The sequence below is a fragment of the Amphimedon queenslandica genome, unplaced genomic scaffold (genome assembly GCF_000090795.2).
Source record: "Amphimedon queenslandica unplaced genomic scaffold, v1.1 AMPQUscaffold_13519, whole genome shotgun sequence".
NCBI classification, from domain to species: Eukaryota; Metazoa; Porifera; class Demospongiae; order Haplosclerida; family Niphatidae; genus Amphimedon; species Amphimedon queenslandica.
Window position 1 is genome coordinate 245,714 of NW_003546245.1, and position 20,313 is coordinate 266,026.

Consider the following 20,313-nt stretch of genomic DNA (forward strand, 5'->3'; position numbering starts at 1 on the left):
TATATCTGATTATTACTACTGGTTTATACAACAGGATATCTAGATGACACTAATACTAGTACATTTTACAATCAATTGGGGAGAGTAGTACTACAAATTAGCTGATAGCAATCAAATACTAATAACAAGCAATAACAACAGGCTCTCTCTCTCTCTCTCTCTCTCTCTCTCTCTCTCTCTCTCTCTCTCTCTCTCTCCCTCCCTCCCTCCCTCTCTCCCTCCCTCCCTCCCTCTCTCCCTCCCTCCCTCCCTCCCTCCCTCCTCTCTCTCTCTCTCCATTCTCTTTTCCTCCCAATTAAACAAACAGTAATTTCAGGTAGTAAGTAATTCATTTGTACCTCTGGTGCAATGTAGTCTGGTGTCCCACAGAATGTTCTCGTCCTATTGTCAGCATTAATACCATCCTTACATAAACCAAAATCAGCAATCTTAATGTGACCATCAGCATCTAGCATCACATTGTCTAGTTTGAGGTCACGATAGACTATCCCCTTCTCATGGAGATAGTTTAGACCAATGACAATCTCTGCAGCATAAAACCTTGAAAGAGAGAGAGAGAGAGAGAGAGAGAGAGAGAAGTAAAAGAAAAGGAGCTAAAGGTCATTATAAGGTACATAAGATATACATGCCTCATGTAAAAAGATAAAAAAAAATAAACATAAAGAAAAGGATGACAACATTAATGTAGAATTATAGTGTCTGAATCAGAGAAGGAAGGTAGTCGAGCTATACACACACGGACTGTACAAGAAGAGAAAGGAAGTGCCAAGTAATATACAAACAAAGCTACATATATACTGTATACATGTACTGTAGGTGCAGAATAATAAATATTGAAAATATTATAATGTTCATATGTTTACATGTACATGTACATGTACATACCGTGTCTGATTCTCAGGGAATTTCCCAAACTCTAATATATGGAACATGAGGTCCCCTCCACTCACAAACTCCATCACAAAGAAGAGATGCTCTTTAGTCTGGAAGCAAGAGTGAAGAGAAGTAAGGAAAGGCGGCTTTCCCTGGAGTGCCAGGACTTTCCTCTCGTTAAGTGTACACTCCACGTCGTCCTCCTGAACTATGAGGTCTTTCTTGAGACTCTTAATGGCATAAGTCTCCTTTGAGCCTTTGTGCTCAGCCAAGAACACCTAAGGATACACTACTGTTAACTTATGATGAACTAATGTAACACCCAGAAACTGAATTACAATGAAGCAGTGAGTATCAATGTTATACAGTAAATGTAGCAACACTACTCTTTTAGTAGCTACGCTGTAGGGGATTTACCAAACGATAGAATAATGCGTATACAAATAATTTGTATTAGTACATACATTCTTTCATTTAAGTAACATATTCAGGAAAAGATAACTAATGGTATAAAATATCATGTCTCTATAAAACTATGTGCATGCACACACACCTACACATACATACATGTACATCTCTCTCTCCCTCCCTCCCTCCCTCCCTCCCTCTCTCTCCCTCTCCCTCCCTCCCTCCCTCTCTCTGTCTCTCTCTCTCTCTGTCTCTCTCTCTCTGTCTCTCTCTCTCTGTCTCTCTCTCTCTGTATCTCTCTCCGTCTCTCTCTCTGTCTCTCTCTGTCTCTCTCTCTGTCTCTCTGTATTATTATCATTATACATGTACATGGTCCATTACCTTTCCAAAGGAACCTTTTCCCAGTACAACAAGGAGTTTAAAGTCATCCAGCGTCATCCTAGGCAAGTCTTTAGATCCAGGTGCTAGTTGCGAGCCACGTCTTAGGTCCAGTGCTTCAATGTCTGCTTTAAGTGTAGCCACTTTATTAGCTCTTGTTGTCTTCCTATACTCATCTATGAGCTGCAGAGAAGGAAGTTAATATCATGAGCTAGTGTATTCTAATGATATCTCAGTACATGTGAGAGAAAGTACCCCAGTATGATATGAAAGAGAGAGAGAGAGAAAGGAGAGAAAGGGGGGAGAGGGAAGAAAGAGAAAGAGAGAGAGGAGAGAGAGGAGAAAGAGAGAGAGAGAGGAGAAAGAGAGAGAGAGAGAGAGGGAAGAAAGAGAAAGATGCCAAAGTGTCTCAACATACACAAGCACACGTACAATAATAACTGAATGGACTATAATGTTCAATGTATATCGTCCAATTGTACACAGTAAAACTCGTTAGTGAATACTCGAGGAAAATACTCCAAAATTAACATGTTGACAAAATAGAGCATCTTAGAGTTGGGTTTTGTCAACAATTAACTCCTTCACTGCCAACAATGATACAAACAATGTAACAAGAAGAAAGAGCTAGACTATGGCATATCTTTAATAGTCACTACCGTATAATGGATTATATAATGTGTGCTCATTTCTGAGAATCTGATAGCATAATTACCCAGTACATGGCTCAGAAATACACATTATTATGATTATTATTATTATTATAGTGATTAGTGAGAATACTGTTATTGTCAGCCTTGCAATGGTGCACGGATAAACAAGGACAAACACTATGAAATAAAACTAACTGTGAAAGGAACACAGGATGAAGGAAGAGAAGGAATAGAAACACCTTCAACTCAGTAAGGTACACTACAACAAGCACATGTACATCCATTGAATGCATAAAGTACAGTTTAACATAATGTACATGTACACGTGTATTAATTGTGAAATGTACAATCTACTAAGATGCAGAGTGGACTCCTGACAGTGTATAGTTTAAACTGTGAACATAACACTTAAGATACATGGACTGTGAACTGTGAGGTCCACTCCAAAGGTCAATGTTAAGTTATTACTTTCTCTGCTTCTTCATCTGATATTATCCTGATACTTTTCCTTCGACTGATGTTGTCACCGAGGAGTTTGTACCAGCTCTCGATCCGTTGTCCCTCGCACGTTTCGGTTATAATGTCGTTCACTTTGAGACCCATTCCGCCAATGAAGTCGTTGCTACCGATACGATCCCAATCCCATACTGCAACATAGACAAAGTTATTGAGATCCTGCTCAGACACATCACTATAAAGAACAATAATAATAATAATAACAATAATAATAATAATAATAATAACAATAATAATAATAATAATAATAATAATAATAATAATAATAATAATAATAATAATAATACTTTCTTATTCATAATAATAATAATAGACAAAGAAAGGAAAGAGAATATAAAGTGAAAGAAACAGGAGAGACATCCACAATGTACATGTACACAGTATATGTAATGCCTATTACACTTACAAAAAGAAACTTTCATCGAACTTGGGGTCAAGTGTCTTCTCCCTTCTTTCTGTTTTCTGTTTCATTGAGGATTTGTCTTTACCATCACTGTCAAGCAACGAGACCTTTACAAAAGGATCAGCTAAACCATTCGGATCCATCGGAGGAAGATTACGACACTCTATGACTATATGTATAATATAAAAGAACACATAAATAAATGTAAATGTATGTACGTACACGCAGAAATGTAAACAAAACAACGAAATGGATAAACAAATAATATTTAGCATTCTATGAAAATAGACACATTAGTACAATCACACACACACACACACACACACACTCCCTTGTCACGTACTTTCAATATTAATTCTCCAGTTATTCTCTGTGGATCTCTGGGTATAAAACCCGACCTTGATCCTCCCTCTCTTTTCCTGTGTGTCCTGCCCACAGGCTCGTGGGACGAGGGCCTGGCAGCGGTGGTGAGCCGTCATGCCACAGTCGGAACACCGGACCCCCTGATTAAACAGGCCGTATATCATTGAGCCACAGTGGGCACAAAATGTTGGATGATAGAAGGAAGCCGTTTTGAAAGTATGGGGACGGGGTTCCTGTGAGATAAAGAAATAGAGTTAATTATGTATCTGTCCTTTCTCTCTCTCTCTCTCCTCTCTCGTACCAGTCCAGCAGGTAAGCTAGTTCCTGGACAAATAAAGGAGACATATTCAAGACAGCGTCTGTGTATGGTGAAGTCGCAAGCTGGAGGAGAAGAAAAGAACTTGTAAAATGTATCAAGAGAGAAAGAGATAAACATGACTTACAGAGGCAGCGATAACCTTGCGGGCCAGTGAGTCCCCTAGTGAAAGAGAAGGAGGGAGAGAGAGGGGGTGGTTTTGAAAAAGGAGAGAAGAAGAGGAAAAATGTCACACAGGTCAATGCTACAGTAGCCATTGACTCACCATAAAAAGCGAGTGCAGTGTCCACAGAAAGTAAACTGTTTGAAGTAGGTGAGGACAAACTTGTGGCCCTTTATCTCGACTACCTTGCCTTGTTTGACTGCGTTTCGACGCTTGGGACGACGAACAGGAGATCCCTCAGCCATGACTGGGCTAGCAACTGCAAGTACTAGGGCTAGTTGTGATAATTACTGCTGATTCCAGCACAGACCCTGGCGAGTACAGAGTCTAGAAAGAATATAATCTCGTGTGCCTAGTTGATATACCTTCTTATGGATGTTGGATTGGATCTCCCACGAAAATAAGAAGTACACGTGACTGCCCGTTACCCTAGTGACCATCACCATGGATACTTTTCATTGGTAATCATTTTGATTGAGGGTACATGATTCTACTCTTCATAGCAAACCTACAAGTAAAGTACCTATCTATTTTTGCATCAAAAGTCTGTGTCTTGTTTTAGCATGAGCAGACTATATGATGCAGCAGAGCCAACAGTTATAGATGAGAAACTTTTGAGGTCTTTAATACTGGAGCAGGGTCCTAATGGAGAGGCAGGCAAGATAATAGAGAAGGAAGGAGTTGAGTTTCATGAAGTACTTGAGATAAGAATAGACTTCAAAAGTAAGTCACAAAAAGGAGAGAGTCTTTGTAATCATAGAATTGATTATTGTTGTGTACATTAATATTCTTTGGCTTCCATTGTATGTTGTCTCTATCCCTTGGCAACGGTATAAGCCTTGGCAGGAGGAACATGATTATATCATTATCACATTCTTATAATCAAGCAACACTACACGTACATGTAGTTTAATCATGCCTTGCAGGTAACATTATAATCAATATGGTGTTTTTTCCATTAAAGATGTGCAACACATTGAGAATCTTTGGCAGTTACAGAACCTGGTCAAATTGAGACTAGATAATAATATAATTGCAACAATTACTGGCCTTGATCAACTGGTACACTTGGAATGGCTAGGTAATTGAGCTAGTTTTAATCTAACAGCAATGTAATGATACTCTCCTTCTTCCCTCTCTCCCTCTCTCTCTAGATCTTTCCTTCAATAATATCACAACTATAGAGGGCATTGATAAGCTCGTTAAATTGAAGGATCTCTCTCTTGCTCACAACCTAATTAAAGAGGTTGGCGGTCTCTCAACTCTCACTAGCCTACAAGTCTTGTCACTCGGCTACAACAAACTCCACAATCTCAACTCTACGTCTCGATATCTTCGTAAACTCTCGTCGCTTCAGACACTTTGTTTAAAAGGGAACAAGTTCAGTCGAGTTCCTGCTCATTCTGGGAACGAGACAGAGGAAGAAGCATACAGGTCCTATCAGATGAACTGCATTGCATTCATACCATCATTAGTATACCTGGACTATCAAATGATACTACAAGAAACAGTAAGAGTGCATAGCTAGTACACATCACAGTGCATAGAATATGAGGAATATTTAGGGCAAGTCCTGCTATAATTATCATGTAGTGCATTTAAGAATTTCATGTGTACTTTGTATAATGAAACATTAGTCATTTTAGTTTGAATACAGAATCCATTATGTTTAATGCATGTACATATACAGTGCACTATGTCTCTATAGTCTACTATCAAGAGTAAATAATACCTACAGAGAGTATCCAACGGCCCCATCTCAGCTGCTGCAAGTGTGTGGATTTCTAGGAAGTCACGTTCAGGATACTTCTGTATATTATCAATGAACAACACATCTGTATGAACATTGATTGAAAACTACTGAAGTATGCGGAACATGACTTCCTAGGAATCCACACACTTGCAGCAGGCCTCAATAGGGCCGTTGGATACTCTCTGTAGGTATTATTTACTCTTGCTACTATTCATTTGTTTCTTTTCTGCACACACAAAAACACATTATGATATAGCGAGCATTAGCCTTGGAGCAGCACAAGGAAGATCTTGACGAAATTCTGAGGAATGAGAGAGAAGAGAGAGCAAAGAAAGAAGAGAATAATGCTATACAAGCAATAAAGCAACAGCACACAGTTAGTTTTATGTTACATAACAATTATCATATTATAGCTACATGTACGTTCTACTGTATAATCCTGTCTCTGTGTGGCTCAATTAGCGTGGTATTATATGTTAATTTTATGTAGAACCATGTATGTCCTTTATCGTAAACAAAAATTATAACTATAGCATCAAAGAAGTACAAATATTCATATTGTATTACACAGATGCATCATCATAGTTCCAATTGACAACAGCAAATATGTACAGTCCACTATCAGTGTTTGTTCCATCACTCTTACATGTATATGTATTTGTTGGACAATGAAGTTAGCAATTTCCTCTGTTTCAGCTTGCTTATGTTGATGGCCTTGAACAAGATGAATTCTTCCATTCCTTATTTGAGGATGACACAGAAGCCTCAAGACTTGAACTGCTACCAGGAGAGAAGGAAAGACTAGAAGAGTGAGTCTTTAGGCATGCATGTACATGTACACAGTAAAAGTACATACTGTACATGAAAAGATGGTATACTTAAATGGAGTGTATTATATGTACTTATATTTCATAAGGTATTGTCAAGAGGTTGTGAAAATATCCAGTGATATAGTGTCTATTGGATTAGAAGAAGAGAAGAAGAGAACTAGAGAGAGAGAGCTGTTCCAATCAGCGTATCAAAAAGCGCTGGAGTTGAATCAAAAATCCTCATCTGATCTGATACAGAAATACGAAGAAGATAAAGCAAAGGCAAGTATAGAGATTTTTAGCTACATGAAGCTAATTACCTTCCTCATCTTCTTCTTAAAATGATTTCTCAGCTATTAAACGATCACCAGATTGATACACTAGGAGAAAAGATAAGCAAGCTCCATCACGACGTAATGACACTAGAAATGCAACTAGTAGATCAACTAGAGGTAAGAAAAGTACATGTACACTTTGCATGTACATGTACATTGTTATTTTAATCATTTGAATTACATGTACTTCTTATTGTGTAGGATATTAGTAAAGAATTTGAAAGGAACTACACTGACATGGTCAGTCATATGATAGAAGGAGTACAGGCAAAGTTAGTATAATTATCCTATACACACACATAATAGACGTCACTATCTTAATCTACATGTACATGTACCTGTCGACATAATATCATTGGGTGGCATAATCTTTTGTTGTCATTGTACACATATGAAGTGCTCTTCACTGCCAGGATTGTGTGTAGTAATGAGTGTCTGTTTTCATTAGCCTTCAATCTGATGAGAATTTGTCATTTTGCAGTATATCCAGTATGTATGACACTCTAGAAGATATCCTAAATCACTTTAAAGAAAGTGAATTATAGAATGACAGTTTCAAGCTGTATTAAACAATTGCAATTGGAATTTGACACATAATGTGGATCAATCACTTCATTGAAGCTGTTTTCTTTCATTGGGACAGACCTACTCTAATTATTTGATCATGAACAGAGGACAGCAATCTTTAAGTCAGGGCCTATTGATTTGAAATTGTCACTTGTACCGGTATGTCAGACAAAAATAATACATGCAATAATGGGGTGTGGTCACAAGTCAATTAATAGTGGTGGGCGATACTGGCCAAAATGGATTCGATACGATACCGATCGATATCAGCTCATATCGAGAGTATCGATACAGTTTCGATACAATATTTAGACCACACCTATGGAGTCACACCCCTTATTATTGACTGTTTTCATCGATGTTTTCATGCACGTGTATCCACGTGTGTGTATTTACGTCATTAACTTATTAAAATTTTCATTATTAATATTATTTAACCATAATATATGGGCGTGGTCAATGTATCGATCCAGATTCCTTCAAAATTTCGATACTGATACGAATCGATACCGTAAAATATCGTTTGTATCGATAAAATATCGATATATCGCCCACCACTATCAATTAATAATAAAATGGCGAGGAATCAAGACAAACTTTCATGAACTTTGACTTTCCTCTCGGCTTATCTAACAGCAAGATAAGAGAGAGAAGGTTCTAAAATATCTCTAAAGGCTATCCCACCAGCTCTGGAAAGTATGGCGACTTAAGTAAACTCTATAAGAATCTTTTTTGTGAGCTTTAGGTTCAGCGGCTTCGCTGGCTTGTGACCTAGCTTGTGAATGATGATTCTTTTGTTTCAGTTGGTCCTGACAAGAAGTTAGCTTTGGTTCTTAGAATGAAACGCGCCTTGAGTTGAAGTCAGCCGAGCCAGTCCAATTAGTACTAGTATGGTAATATAAGGCATTTACACTGTATATAATGGAGTATTGTAATGACCCTTAGTATGTGTAGGTGAAAAAATCACGTGCTGTTGCGCAAGCGCGCGGTGGCCTAGTGGTTACAGGGGTGGGCCCGGCCTTGAGGCAAGAAGGTCCTGGTTCGAATCCCCGAAACCGCATTTGTAGACTTTCCTTGTAAGTTCTTTGGTAGGTATTCTTGTAGGCACTAGATAGGTATAAGCCGTGGCTGGCTTCAGTGGCATGCAATTACATGTAAGTACAGTACACGTACTAATATAGTATGCATACAGAGCTTACATTATAATGCACACACAGCTTCAGACTACATTACAGGTCTGTACAGTGCTGGTGACACACTTCCATTGGCTACCATTCCTCATAGAGTGCACGCTATGAGTACTGGTAGTCCGTGGGGGAGTGCCATTGGTACTGTATAGATCTGTAGAGCTTATCATGCAATTGTGTATACATACATGAAGCCTCATACTTAATAGTAATATACACACAGAGCCTTTACATGTACTTAAATAGTAACATATACATACAGAGCCTCATACACACATACACACACGCCAATTTTTTTCTTTTTTTTATAATCAGAATACATTATATTGTTGTGGTTTAGGATGACACAGCTCAGAGAATATGAGAAGAATCATCACGAAACCGTCCTAGAACTATCAACACAACTAATGGAGAGCTACAGCAAAGGTCTATTAGAGGAAGAACTACCTGATGGGCTGAGAGTTGTGAGTATTTTTATCATTAGAAATTAGTCTGAAAACACATTATCCATCATTGTGTATTAACGTGTAGTTATTTGCTGACAAGGACACATTGCTGAGTGCTATCAATGCAGCACATGATGTGCACATGCAAGTGATTGACAACAAGGTCTCTCTCTATATAATTTTATACTCTAAGTAAACATGTACATGTATGTGTAGGAGGACAGCATAAGGGGAAGAGGAGAGAAAGACAAGAAGAATTTATTAGATGGTTTGACACAAAAACTACATAAAAGAAACAGAGAGAGAGTGACAGAGATAAGTCATTTTATTGATCTACAACATGACGAGTTGGAGGATTGGCTAGGAACAAAAGAACAATGAATAATTAATTAATAATCTACATACATAATACTCACTATAACAAAACTAATAAATTATTATTATTTCAAAAAATATATTAAGTATAATTATTTCTGTCTATTTCTTATAATAATTTTATTTCTGAAATGAATAATGTCATTAAAATCATTAAGTTTAAAATCTTTCATAACTTGCTTCACAGAGCAGTATCAATGGTGGCTGGGGAGATTGGATCAGGAGTGTGTGGTGATAGGGGCATCTCTGGGGCTTCACTGCTAGCCTTACTGAGGAGATGAGAGCGACGCTTTATCACTTCAGAGAGAGGCAACTTCTGTTCAGTTGTATCCCTAGTCTCGGCCAACTCTTGGAGTGCATCATTAAGATTGCCAACAATGTGAGTAACATTCGCTCCTTCCTATTAATAACATAATAATAATTATTATTGCTCCTTTTCTTATTTGACAATAATAAAGCAATATTATGTATTAAATGGCAGAGTTTCACTGACCAAAATGAGCTGCTTCTTAATGAGAAGGAACCTAGCCTCTCTGGCCTTTAGAATAACATAAAGGGCATAACACGAGAGACTGTGCATGTGTGTGCATTAATGTAGGAGAGAGAGAAAAATATTAATATTAATGTTTAATGGATTAGACTGTAGGCATACACTAGTATGATGATGAGTGGGACAATGAAAGCTGAAGAGGTGAAGAAATCCACAACAATCCTAGCAGTACACGTGCCGCCATCAATAAGATTAGTGAGAGACTGATACATAGTCTCTTGCCCTCTGGAATAAAAAGATTTTAATACTATACATGCGTACCAGTGTAAATATATACAAAATCATCAAAATTTGCGTACACAAGGCCATTAAAAATTGCCAATAAATTTGAAGCATAAGGCATCAACTTTTAAGTTAAATGTTACCTGAAAGGGCCACAAGATTCACTGGGCCTCAATCTAGAGAGAAAGAAAGAGAGAGGGGGGGTTTATCACAAATTCAAAATGATATCCTCTTACTGGATAGCAGCGTACATAACAGGTACAACAGAAGCAAAGAGAGCAAGCAGCATGAGGAAGAGGAAGATAAAATTAGTCCTGGCTGATCTTTGAAATCCTTTCTTGTCTGGCTCAAGGTTCCATATCAAGCTATACTTCTTCACATAGAAGAGAAGTATTGATGTTATGAGGACAATGAATGGAAGCAGAGGAGCAAATAGGAATCCCAGCCAGAGAAGCGACTGAGTGTAAATCAGATCCAATATGCTCTTTGGTATGTTGAAGTTTCCTTTGGTCACAAAACGGCTGAACTTCTCTCCAAGATTCTTCCATTTGAGGTGAACAATGACATGAGAAGAGAAACTAAAAATAAAATAAATAATGTTATCATAAACAGCATTAAAAACACAACCTTATAAGTAGATACACCACCTACATGTACCTGAATCAATCATTAACAATATGTACGTGTACATGTGAAATTGAGTAATTGAAAGTGAAAGTTTGTGCTTTGATATGTAAATCATGTGAAATTCCTCCTGTGTTATTGTTATTAAGGGGAGGCTATACTGTTTCCTGCGGGATAATAATTGTTATTCAATCTCTCTTACTGCCTTCCACTCTCAACGAGGATTGTTGAGATGATAGAGACAAAGAGATTAGTCACTCCCAATTTGTAGAACTGCTGGCCAATAAATGTCTCCCAACACTATAAACAGATATAATATTATACATGTAGTATATGCATGTATTGTGTGTGTGGACTCACTTGAGGGCAGGTCTGAGTAATGTTAAGTGAAGTGTTGGTGAATGTGTTGGCAATTGAGCTGATGGTACACTGATCTCCAGTCTCCACAACTGGTTGAATGCATTCCGTTATCACCAGAAACAAGGAACCAAGCAATACAATGAGTGAAGACAGTCTCACCATTACAGTCCTATACAAAACAAAACATGTAGCGTCATAATGTATGTATTTTGCTCCAAAATGGTGAAAACAATCATAGGAATATTCTTATACTGTTATGCTTGTTATAAATACATGTCCTTATGTTATGTAGAAAGTTTGAGTTGATTCCAATCACTATTGGATTTTTTATGAATTTTAAAAGTTATTTGAAAGCCACGTAAGCCCATTCCTCAAATAGCCCAAAGTATCACTTGAAAGCACTAATAACAGCTAATTTAAAAATACAATTATCAGACGCTGGTGATTATAAATTTTCATTTAAGACTCTAAGTGTAACAAAGGTGGAATTCACACCTGCCTTCTGTTTTGTATAGCAACCTTATACTAAAACCAATTTTCTTATCTAATAGGACAAACAAAGAGAGAGCGGCTGTTACAACAAGACATTAGTACATGAGGGCAGCTGCAGAGAGAGACACGTGCCATTACCCAGCACTTGAATGACACGTGCTCCTCTTATACACATTATATAATGGCTGTCCACAAGAAGGAATAAAGAATATAAAAGTGCAATAATGCTCTTTATAAACCTTATCAGTGTAATCCTAACAGCACCAGTGCTGGTCTTGTATTGCTCCAACTTAGCAACAAGTTGGAATACAAGTGGAAGAATGGCATTGAGTATACTTATGACAATGGCAGAGAGGTATTCACCAATCAGTGGTATTTCAACTCCAGCTTGCAACTGAGAAAGAGAAGAAAGAAGAGTAAGATATACTACATTCTTTATAACTTACAATCTGAAGCTCATATGCAGCTGAAAAGTAAATGGCAAATCCTGCACCAACCAAGGTCATAAGGACAAAAAAATTAGTCCAAAATCGAATAACAATAACAAGGGCAAGCTTCTTGTTGCTTCTCTTCACCTCTCTAGCTTGTAAATCCAAAAGCTCTTCCTACAAAAGCAGACATGAATCACACATAACAATAAAAGCTGATTACATCACTACTATTATAACATTAAATAAATAATAATATTAAATCATTCATATTATTTAATTTACATGGAATTCGGTCCGAATATGAGCCTGTCTCAATTTGGCTGTCTTTGGATCGGTGATGTTAAAGTCCCAAGCAGTGAAGAGCTTGTTGCAGAAGTTGATCTTCCTAGTGCTACCAAACTCGACATAGCTCTCATTGAAAGCATGACCCATTCTAAAAATAGCCAAATAACAGTTATAAAAAATAATTAAAATATACATGTAGATAAAAGCATCAAATAATGAATATAAAAATAATAAAAGGCATTATTGCAGAGATAAAGATATTTTTAAAAGTAATAATGCAAGCTCATCAAAGTGCTACGCCTGCTCTGCTGTAGTTGAATGAAACCTGATCTTTGCTATAATGTGTCAAAAAGTATTGAAATTCTATACAAATCTAAGGAAATAGAAAATTGAATGAAAAGTCTGCTAATTTTGAGAATGCAATATGAACAGTCCCTCCTGGTCCATAATGGTTATCTGTTGTCATCACACACCCTCTAGCTATAAACACGTTACTCATATTAGTAATCAAGGAAAACAGTGAAAGTAGAATGATGACAGAAAAATAAAATTGAGACTATACAACATCAGTGGAGAAAGGGTTTGCAAAGGAAAAGGAGAGAAGAGAAAAAAGCTTCAAATACTTAGCATAGCAATAACTTAACAGTCGTAACAATATCATAACTCAACGTAAAGTTATGCAAACGCAACAAACAAAATTTAAGAGTTGAACTTACTTGTATACTAATAAAAGAACAGCAACAACGTATATAACAGCTGTCATGAAAAGAAAAGCAAGAGACAAGTCGTATCGGCCAACTTTAGAGCTATACACTCCGTGAAACAAAATAGTCTCGTTGAAAAAACCAGTTCCGGAGATAAAATCAAGGATGTGCTGATACCACTCAACCCTGGCCTTAACGCCAATGCAGACTGAATAAGACGTGATATTATTGCCAGCGTTTCTATCAATAACTTCACAAGAGCTATCAATTAGTTCGGGGGAGACAACTAGCTCGTTTCCTCCTTCGCCCGTAGCAATGCCATTCCCAACATTGCATTCCCTGATCCTAATGATCCCCAGCATCATGTCACCATCGCTTTCTTGCATCAATAGACAGTTAACAGGAGCAGAAAAAACAGTAGCAGTGGTTCGATTCAAGGACTCATTGGAGCACCTCATATCAGTGAGGGGTTGTTCCAGTACGCATGTGATGTTAGAGACTTGATTGACGCTGTTGCTACCTTGATAGACAAACTGTGGTATACAGATCATGCCAAACCAAAGGAGGAAGATGAGGACATTCATTATGAATATCCAACGGAGGAAAACAAAGTAAGAGACGACTGTAGTCCCAAAGAGACCCTCGACCTCTTTCAAGTGACCTTTCCAGAGCTCTTGGGATGCAATGACTTGAAGACGACTCTTAATCTTAGGCCATTTCTGAGCAGGAGAGAAGGAGGAAGAGACAAAGGAAGGGATTACAAATGACACTTTGTATAACTTACCACGTGTCTCAGGTCATCCCAGCAGCTAGTCCTCACTCCACGCTCATAAACAACAGTTTGTTTTCGACTGCAAATAAAGAGAGATTGGGAGATAAAGGTGTGATGTGATCATGACCTTAATAAATTATGCATACATTATCTACAATGACTGCAATATGTAGAACAGTGTGTGTGTATGTATGCACATTGTGTTAATTATCACTTATTAATTCATACCGTTCTGCAAGTCGATGCCTCAGCAAAGCAGAAGACTTCCTTAGGTCTTCGTTACGCTGAAACACAGTGTCTCCTTCGACTTCAATATCAGTTATTATTATATCGCTTGCTATTGTCGGCTGTTGTTGAGTACGCTCCTTCATTAGCTGGTGGCCATGAAGTGATCTTGACCTTCTGTTCCCTGTCTTCACTCGCAGAGATTGCTCCGAGGCCTTTCTCCTCACTGTTGAAGGTAGGGACCATCTTGAAGCGTCGCCTCTGTCTATTCCACCACCAATTGTTCCCCCAGCACGTGCAGCTAAGACAGCTGGGCGAGTATCCAGAACATCTCTTACTATATCCTCCAGTTTGACGGCTTTCTGTGGAGTCTGGGGGTCAGGCTGATTAGAAACGGACTCCAAGTCCTCTATCTCTGTCGGGAACTGGTTTACATGGATGGAATCCATAGTTCGGCTGTTTTATACAAGTAAACACAAAGAGAATTCGATATCCAATTCCTCCAAACCTTCCAAAATAGAGATGGGTGTAGTAGTGAACGTGACAAAGTGCAACTTAATTATATTCATAGTCTATTTTGCTGATTATCATTTTTATAACTTAATTATTAACTTCAGTAACAACAACATGGCCGCTTTTATCGAGCACGGAAAGCAAAAGTTGTGGATCATGAACTCGTCCGTACTTGAGACTGTACAGGTACTTCCCGTTGGAAAGAGTTTGAAGTGTCTTTATTGCAGATTTCGGTGAATTATTGTCAGAAAATGGCACCAGTTCCTTCAAATGCAGCTCCAAATCTCTGCGACGTCCGAGGAAATCCATGTGTGAAACCCGGACCGATTCTGTCTTCTTACAGTAAGCCAGTTCTCCAAGGACCTTACTGAAAGCATAACTGAGGGTGCATAGAACTAGTACAGTTCCTGTGGCTGCGGTATATCCATTGATCAGTGACTTGCTGCTGATGGAACCAATGTAATACCAGTAAGAGAGTGGAGGCATGGCGATCAACATGGCTCCTGCTTGGTAGAGTTTGAAACGAGAAAGGACCCTGAAATATGACATTGTGGGCCACTTATACAAGACCACATAACTTTTACTATCATTGGAATTCCTTCTGTATGATAAAATTCGACAGACACAGCTTCTAGGCAGAGTAGAACCGAACAGAAATTTAGGCAAGGTTGACGCCGACATTCCTGCAGGGAGGGTGTGGTTTCACAACACGTGGTTTACCGTATACTAAAACCTATTTGTTAGTGATAAGAAAAATCAGAACCTACTGTTTCAAATCCACGTCAGTCATTGACTCATTGTTCCTATCCGTGACAAAGCCGCGGGTAACGAGCCGGTTTGTTGTTTAGTGTGACAAGGAAAGACAAGGCAACATGAACATCTTTAGGCTTGCTGGAGACATCTCTCATCTACTGGCCATTTTTATTTTGCTGATCAAGATATGGCGGAGCAGGTCGTGTGCAGGTAAGAAGGTGTGATGATAATGATTACTGAGGTGGTGGGGTGGGGTGAGACAGATGTCATTACATTAACACACACTGTTAGATTTTTAAATGCTTTGGTATGCATGTCTTTACTGCATGGCTGGCCATGTGAAGTTGCCTACAGGGAAGGGGGAATTTTGACTTTTGAGGCAATCACGATTTCCTGTACAAAATATACTCCCTCCCTTACATGTTCTAAAAGAGTGGTACCCATACAAATTAGAGTACCCCTGATTCAAACTACCAGTATTGTAGCCTTCTCAATGTTCATAGATTAATTTAATTCAGCTATAATGTAATTTAATGCATTGCTTAATAAATAATGTATAATTAGTTTGCTTTGGATTGACATCATTAAGTATTTTGGAGGGCAAGAACTTGTATAAATGGTTCGTTTATTTGTTGAGACTATTGGCCATTGAGGAGGAGTTCAATGTAGTCAGGGCTAGATCATTATTAGTATTATTGTTGTGTTTATCTTTGTATTGTTTTTTTATATTGATACGTTAGTAGCTATTGTAATAGAAGGTAGAGACCAACTATTATTATTATTATTATTATTATTATTATTATTATTATTATTATTATTAGTATTGTGAACTATTCTTTTTATTATTATAGGTATTTCTGGTAAAAGTCAAGTCTTATTTGGTATGGTCTTCCTGACTCGCTATCTTGATCTGTTCACTAGCTTCATATCAGTCTACAACACTGTTATGAAAGTTATTTTTATACTGGCGACACTTGTCACAATTTATCTCGTTTTCTTTAAGTTCCGGGCAACCTATGACTCCAACAACGACACATTTAGAGCGGAGTTACTCGTCATACCGATAGCTGGTCTTGCAGTTCTAGTAAATCATGAGTTTAGCCTGTTTGAGGTAAGTCTTTATGTATACACACTACCAGCATGTTTTGTAATGGCGTCGCTTATAAAAGACTTTGGTATGAAGTTTATTTTATTGCAATGATAATGATTATATGAAGCAACCCCTTCAGTTTGTCTTCTCACCCCCTCACTCTATCCCCCCCCCTCTCCTCCTCCTCCTCTGATAGATCCTGTGGACTTTCTCTATTTATCTCGAGTCAGTCTCCATCATGCCTCAGCTGTACATGATATCAAAGACTGGAGAGGCAGAAACCATCACCTCTCATTATCTCTTTGCCCTCGGTCTCTATCGAGGACTCTACATAGTGAACTGGGTCTGGCGCTACTACACGGAGCAGTTTTACGATTGGATTGCGATAGTTGCTGGTGTTGTCCAAACCCTTCTCTATTGTGATTTCTTCTACCTCTATATCACCAAAGGTGAGCCAGTGAAAGAACAAGCTTATATAATACTGCTGCGGTTTTAAATGCAAATTTAGCATTCTTTGGCATTCTTAATTGTTACCGGTATTTGATGTTTTTTTTCTCTTTAGTTATCAAAGGGAAAGAGATGTCGCTACCTGCATAGTCCTCCTACCTCCTGTCATTGACTAGTAATTGTTATTATTATTATTATTATTACTATTATTATTATTATTATTATTATTATTATTATTATTATTATTATCTTTTTTCCTTTAAAGTATGTACAGTTGTTGGAAGACATCTTGTTAGGGCACGTTTTTGAATTTTTTTCATGAAGTCATGATGCATATTTAGTTACTTGTTTGAAAAAATTGATACGCATAGAAAAAGAATACACAAAACTCTTGGAAATTTCATCATCATGAATGACTTTATATTAATTTATTATAGCCACACCTACCTAGGCCTAGTCACGAGTTTGGGTGTGGCTTGCAAGTTGTAACTCAGCAAAGCAGAAAGTCAATAGAGATGGGTCAAGCGAGTCCTAAGCTTGTCTCCTGGGCAGCTCAGGACGGGAGACCAGAAGATTTGATATATCACTTGGATAAGACAGGTCCAGAGGGTCTGAAACCAGCCTCGGGGGCTGAGAAGCAGAGGACCCCACTCATTCTATCAGCCATTGGCGGACACACTCAATGTATTAGTATATTATATGATGCAGGTAAAGGAAAGACACCCTTCCTTCTCACTCGTTATCCTTACTGTAGGTGCTAAATTAGACGATAAAGATACTGACGGTTTCACTGCCCTACATCACGCAGCTAGTAATGGACACCTTTATGCTGTGCAGCTCTTGCTGGATCTTGGGGCCAACCCAATGGCATCTTCAAGGTTATTTCATTTGTCATGATGCTAGCTGTAACTTTTTATGTCACAGAATCATGATTGCATAATCCCTCACATAATCTTAAGAGTTGTATAACAATGAAACCTGAACATGTGATGTCATATAATTATTCATAAAATTAATGTTTCATTTCACTCTCTCATAGACAAGATCTAATGCATGTTTTTTGCTAAAATAATACTAGTAATGATTATTATTACTGTGAATAGTGTCCTTCATGTTAGCAGCATGTACTACACACAATGTGTTTGTCATTGCTGACTTGTATGCACCGCCATCACCCCAAGAGGCATTTGAAAATACTTTTAGTGAAACTTCTTTTAATTGAAAATGCTTATGTACTGTAGTATTAGTTGATAGCATAATCATGGTAGTAGGATAACAATTTTTGGATGCTAATGATATGAATTTTCTAATAATTATTAAACCAGGTTTGGAGTGACTCCTCTTCATTTAGCAACGTCATCAGGTCACACTCCAATGCTCCAGCTGCTAGCGTCTCATAAAATCAACATTGATGTGCAAGAGTCCTGGGGGCAGTCCCCACTAATGATTGCTACCGCTCAGAGTAGACTAGAGTGCATGAAGACTCTTCTCAATGCAAATGCAAGCACAGAGATACGAGATTATCACCATGGCAACACGGCGCTACATGTAGCATGTACGACAAAAGACGAGGAGACTGTTTTGTTGCTTTTGGACGCAGGTGCCAATCCATGCAGCATAAATGGCAAAGGAATGAGCTCTTTAGGAGTTGCAATCGAGAATAAGTTTTATCGCATTCTTCCTCTACTGTTGGAATATGGTGCTAGACTGAATGATAATGATAGAGTGGTGACTTCTAGTGGACTCCAAAACTATCTTGATAACTGTTTAAGTGAGTTTATAATTATTTCATGTTACATACCTTTAATATTAATCCTTCCTATTAGCTACTCCAATTCCTCTCCTACGTCAGTGCAGAGTTGCTGTACGTCAAGCCTACGGTCCATCTTGTCTTGAAAACTTGAACAGATTCTTAGAGGAACAAGATCAGACAATGGCCAGTTATGTCAAAGGAGTAAGGGATGATTGCTGTGGAAAACTTGACGAGATCAAGAAACACGCACTACTAGGAAGGACTGCTGTCGTCACTGATGAAGCCCTGACTAAATTTTAAATGTTATATATATATATATATATATATTATATATTGTTGTTTTCGTTTGTCTTTTATCAACATACAAACATGTGCCTTGCTGTTTTGTTGCTAGAGATTATGTCTTTATCTATTGTCTGGTTGTATTAATGTTTGTTTTTATTATGTCTGTAAAGGATTTAATACAAAAGTAATAATGAAAGAGTGAGAGAGATACAAAAAATTGAAACGATATTTAATCGCACAAATCGCTAAAGATAATGATATCCAATTGCATCAGGCATTGCACTGCAACTCTTCTTCTCCACAATAGTCACGGCGGCCATTATGATAATACCTAGCAACACACCACAGACTTGTTTGACAGATGCAACTGAATCTTCCATTAGCTCTGGAAGAATGCTAACTAAAGCAATATACAGGAATCCTCCAGCAGAAAATGGTAGCATCCACAAAGTGCATTGTCCTACGTATTGAGCTGAGAATCCTACCACTACACCTACCAGTCCACCAGAGGCTGTCACTAATTGTGCTATTGCTGCATCCGGACACGAGAAACCTGATCTTAAGAGGATAGCAAAGTCTCCTATTTCGTGAGGTATTTCATGACAGAGTATAGCGAGGGTCGTTAATAAGCCAACAAGAGGGCTAACGAGGTAGCTAGCAGCAATGGCTAGCCCGTGGGTAAAGTTATCAGTAATGTTTGCAAGGAGGTTGAGGTAACCGCTAATGTGTCTCTTTTTGTTATTATTATCATTACTTGGGGTAGTAGAGATAGTTTCAATGTGTTTCGCAAGCTTTTCCACTGTCATGAATGTCACTAGACCAAGTATAATCCACATGCCTCTCCTCTGAAGACTAGCTTTCACCTCTCTTTTATCTCCTTCATGTCCATCCTCCCACTCCACTTGTCCCCATGCTTCAGGTAATAGGTGTAACCAAACATCTCCCAATAAGCTGCCAACAGCAAAGCTGAGGACCAACCTCAAAGAGACTGAGCCCCCATCTACAGCCCTGAGGTCGATACAGCGAGTAAAGAGAAGAGGTAGTATGCCACAAGAGCTCACGGCGGTAGCGCTACACAATCCCATAAGCCATACTCTAGCGGATACAACTACTGTAGTATCTCCATCACTTCTCACTTTTTGCGAGTGTATATGAGCCCCCGCTGAGCTCAGGGCCACGACTAGTAAGATGAAAAGCAGGAGAGTGAGCCTTCTCTTCTTTTTCGTCAGCTCCATTGTTGAAAGTGCGGCTCTGCCATCTGT

The 20,313-nt window shown here is 38.3% G+C and overlaps 7 protein-coding genes across 7 annotated transcripts in view; 3 read left to right on the plus strand and 4 right to left on the minus strand.

Moving 5' to 3' along the window:
• LOC100633579 (calcium-dependent protein kinase C-like) overlaps positions 1-4,502 on the minus strand; it is a 7,566-nt gene extending 3,064 nt beyond the window's left edge. Inside the window, exons 1-10 of the mRNA XM_003382718.3 lie at positions 4,439-4,502; positions 4,176-4,400; positions 4,038-4,072; positions 3,896-3,975; positions 3,575-3,827; positions 3,235-3,400; positions 2,781-3,003; positions 1,663-1,842; positions 886-1,151; positions 339-540 (exon numbers count right to left, since the gene is read on the minus strand). Coding sequence (XP_003382766.1) covers positions 339-540; positions 886-1,151; positions 1,663-1,842; positions 2,781-3,003; positions 3,235-3,400; positions 3,575-3,827; positions 3,896-3,975; positions 4,038-4,072; positions 4,176-4,318 — 1,548 coding nt within the window. The 5' untranslated portion in view covers positions 4,319-4,400; positions 4,439-4,502. The remainder of the gene's footprint in view (positions 1-338; positions 541-885; positions 1,152-1,662; positions 1,843-2,780; positions 3,004-3,234; positions 3,401-3,574; positions 3,828-3,895; positions 3,976-4,037; positions 4,073-4,175; positions 4,401-4,438) is intronic.
• A 7-nt stretch (positions 4,503-4,509) lies between these two features.
• Positions 4,510-9,637, plus strand: LOC100632063 (dynein regulatory complex subunit 3-like). The gene is made up of 12 exons (XM_011406257.2): positions 4,510-4,587; positions 4,636-4,796; positions 5,038-5,154; positions 5,228-5,583; positions 6,083-6,202; positions 6,523-6,635; positions 6,743-6,917; positions 6,989-7,087; positions 7,172-7,242; positions 9,065-9,188; positions 9,256-9,333; positions 9,387-9,637. Exons 2-12 carry the CDS (start codon positions 4,637-4,639, stop codon positions 9,549-9,551), a joined length of 1,578 nt encoding a protein of 525 aa, XP_011404559.1. The 5' UTR covers positions 4,510-4,587; position 4,636; the 3' UTR covers positions 9,552-9,637.
• On the minus strand, positions 9,519-14,703 carry LOC100632188 (transmembrane channel-like protein 7). Its single transcript, XM_003382792.3, has 13 exons — positions 14,214-14,703; positions 13,998-14,064; positions 13,226-13,932; positions 12,507-12,657; positions 12,240-12,398; positions 12,033-12,187; positions 11,302-11,470; positions 11,144-11,241; positions 10,554-10,895; positions 10,461-10,493; positions 10,198-10,320; positions 10,039-10,117; positions 9,519-9,945 (listed from the first exon to the last, which is right to left on the minus strand). Exons 1-13 carry the CDS (start codon positions 14,657-14,659, stop codon positions 9,727-9,729), a joined length of 2,748 nt encoding a protein of 915 aa, XP_003382840.1. The 5' UTR covers positions 14,660-14,703; the 3' UTR covers positions 9,519-9,726.
• Positions 14,704-14,810: 107 nt separating this feature from the next.
• On the minus strand, positions 14,811-15,404 carry LOC105313102 (transmembrane protein 186-like). Its single transcript, XM_011406264.1, has one exon. The coding sequence runs from the start codon at positions 15,402-15,404 to the stop codon at positions 14,811-14,813; it is 594 nt and encodes a 197-aa protein (XP_011404566.1).
• An 89-nt stretch (positions 15,405-15,493) lies between these two features.
• LOC109582382 (ER lumen protein-retaining receptor 2-like) lies at positions 15,494-17,353 on the plus strand. Its single transcript, XM_019997054.1, has 4 exons — positions 15,494-15,686; positions 16,328-16,587; positions 16,763-17,015; positions 17,129-17,353. The coding sequence occupies exons 1-4, from the start codon at positions 15,596-15,598 to the stop codon at positions 17,161-17,163; spliced, it is 639 nt and encodes a 212-aa protein (XP_019852613.1). The 5' UTR covers positions 15,494-15,595; the 3' UTR covers positions 17,164-17,353.
• Positions 17,354-17,475: 122 nt separating this feature from the next.
• LOC100633708 (ankyrin repeat and SOCS box protein 13-like) lies at positions 17,476-19,235 on the plus strand. Its single transcript, XM_019997037.1, has 4 exons — positions 17,476-17,721; positions 17,768-17,891; positions 18,339-18,784; positions 18,840-19,235. Exons 1-4 carry the CDS (start codon positions 17,529-17,531, stop codon positions 19,064-19,066), a joined length of 990 nt encoding a protein of 329 aa, XP_019852596.1. The 5' UTR covers positions 17,476-17,528; the 3' UTR covers positions 19,067-19,235.
• Positions 19,187-20,308, minus strand: LOC100632315 (zinc transporter ZIP13-like). The gene has a single exon (XM_003382793.3). The coding sequence runs from the start codon at positions 20,284-20,286 to the stop codon at positions 19,297-19,299; it is 990 nt and encodes a 329-aa protein (XP_003382841.1). The 5' UTR covers positions 20,287-20,308; the 3' UTR covers positions 19,187-19,296.
• Positions 20,309-20,313: the final 5 nt, after the last annotated feature.

What these genes read in the sequence shown, in the direction of transcription:
- LOC100632063 (XM_011406257.2), top strand. Translation starts at nt 4,637, where the DNA reads ATGAGCAGACTATATGATGCAGCAGAGCCAACAGTTATAGATGAGAAA. An exon ending in CAATAAAGCAACAGCACACA is followed by an intron (nt 6,203 to 6,522) that starts GTTAGTTTTATG and finishes CCTCTGTTTCAG; the next exon opens with CTTGCTTATGTTGATGGCCT. An exon ending in TGCAAGTGATTGACAACAAG is followed by an intron (nt 9,334 to 9,386) that starts GTCTCTCTCTAT and finishes ATGTATGTGTAG; the next exon opens with GAGGACAGCATAAGGGGAAG.
- LOC100632188 (XM_003382792.3), bottom strand. Translation starts at nt 14,659, where the DNA reads ATGGATTCCATCCATGTAAACCAGTTCCCGACAGAGATAGAGGACTTG. An exon ending in GGGATGACCTGAGACACGTG is followed by an intron (nt 13,933 to 13,997) that starts GTAAGTTATACA and finishes TCTCCTGCTCAG; the next exon opens with AAATGGCCTAAGATTAAGAG. An exon ending in TTACTCAGACCTGCCCTCAA is followed by an intron (nt 11,242 to 11,301) that starts GTGAGTCCACAC and finishes ATCTGTTTATAG; the next exon opens with TGTTGGGAGACATTTATTGG.
- LOC105313102 (XM_011406264.1), bottom strand. Translation starts at nt 15,404, where the DNA reads ATGTCGGCGTCAACCTTGCCTAAATTTCTGTTCGGTTCTACTCTGCCT.
- LOC109582382 (XM_019997054.1), top strand. Translation starts at nt 15,596, where the DNA reads ATGAACATCTTTAGGCTTGCTGGAGACATCTCTCATCTACTGGCCATT. An exon ending in GCGGAGCAGGTCGTGTGCAG is followed by an intron (nt 15,687 to 16,327) that starts GTAAGAAGGTGT and finishes TTATTATTATAG; the next exon opens with GTATTTCTGGTAAAAGTCAA. An exon ending in CTACCTCTATATCACCAAAG is followed by an intron (nt 17,016 to 17,128) that starts GTGAGCCAGTGA and finishes TTTTCTCTTTAG; the next exon opens with TTATCAAAGGGAAAGAGATG.
- LOC100633708 (XM_019997037.1), top strand. Translation starts at nt 17,529, where the DNA reads ATGGGTCAAGCGAGTCCTAAGCTTGTCTCCTGGGCAGCTCAGGACGGG. An exon ending in TAGTATATTATATGATGCAG is followed by an intron (nt 17,722 to 17,767) that starts GTAAAGGAAAGA and finishes TCCTTACTGTAG; the next exon opens with GTGCTAAATTAGACGATAAA. An exon ending in CTATCTTGATAACTGTTTAA is followed by an intron (nt 18,785 to 18,839) that starts GTGAGTTTATAA and finishes CCTTCCTATTAG; the next exon opens with CTACTCCAATTCCTCTCCTA.
- LOC100632315 (XM_003382793.3), bottom strand. Translation starts at nt 20,286, where the DNA reads ATGGAGCTGACGAAAAAGAAGAGAAGGCTCACTCTCCTGCTTTTCATC.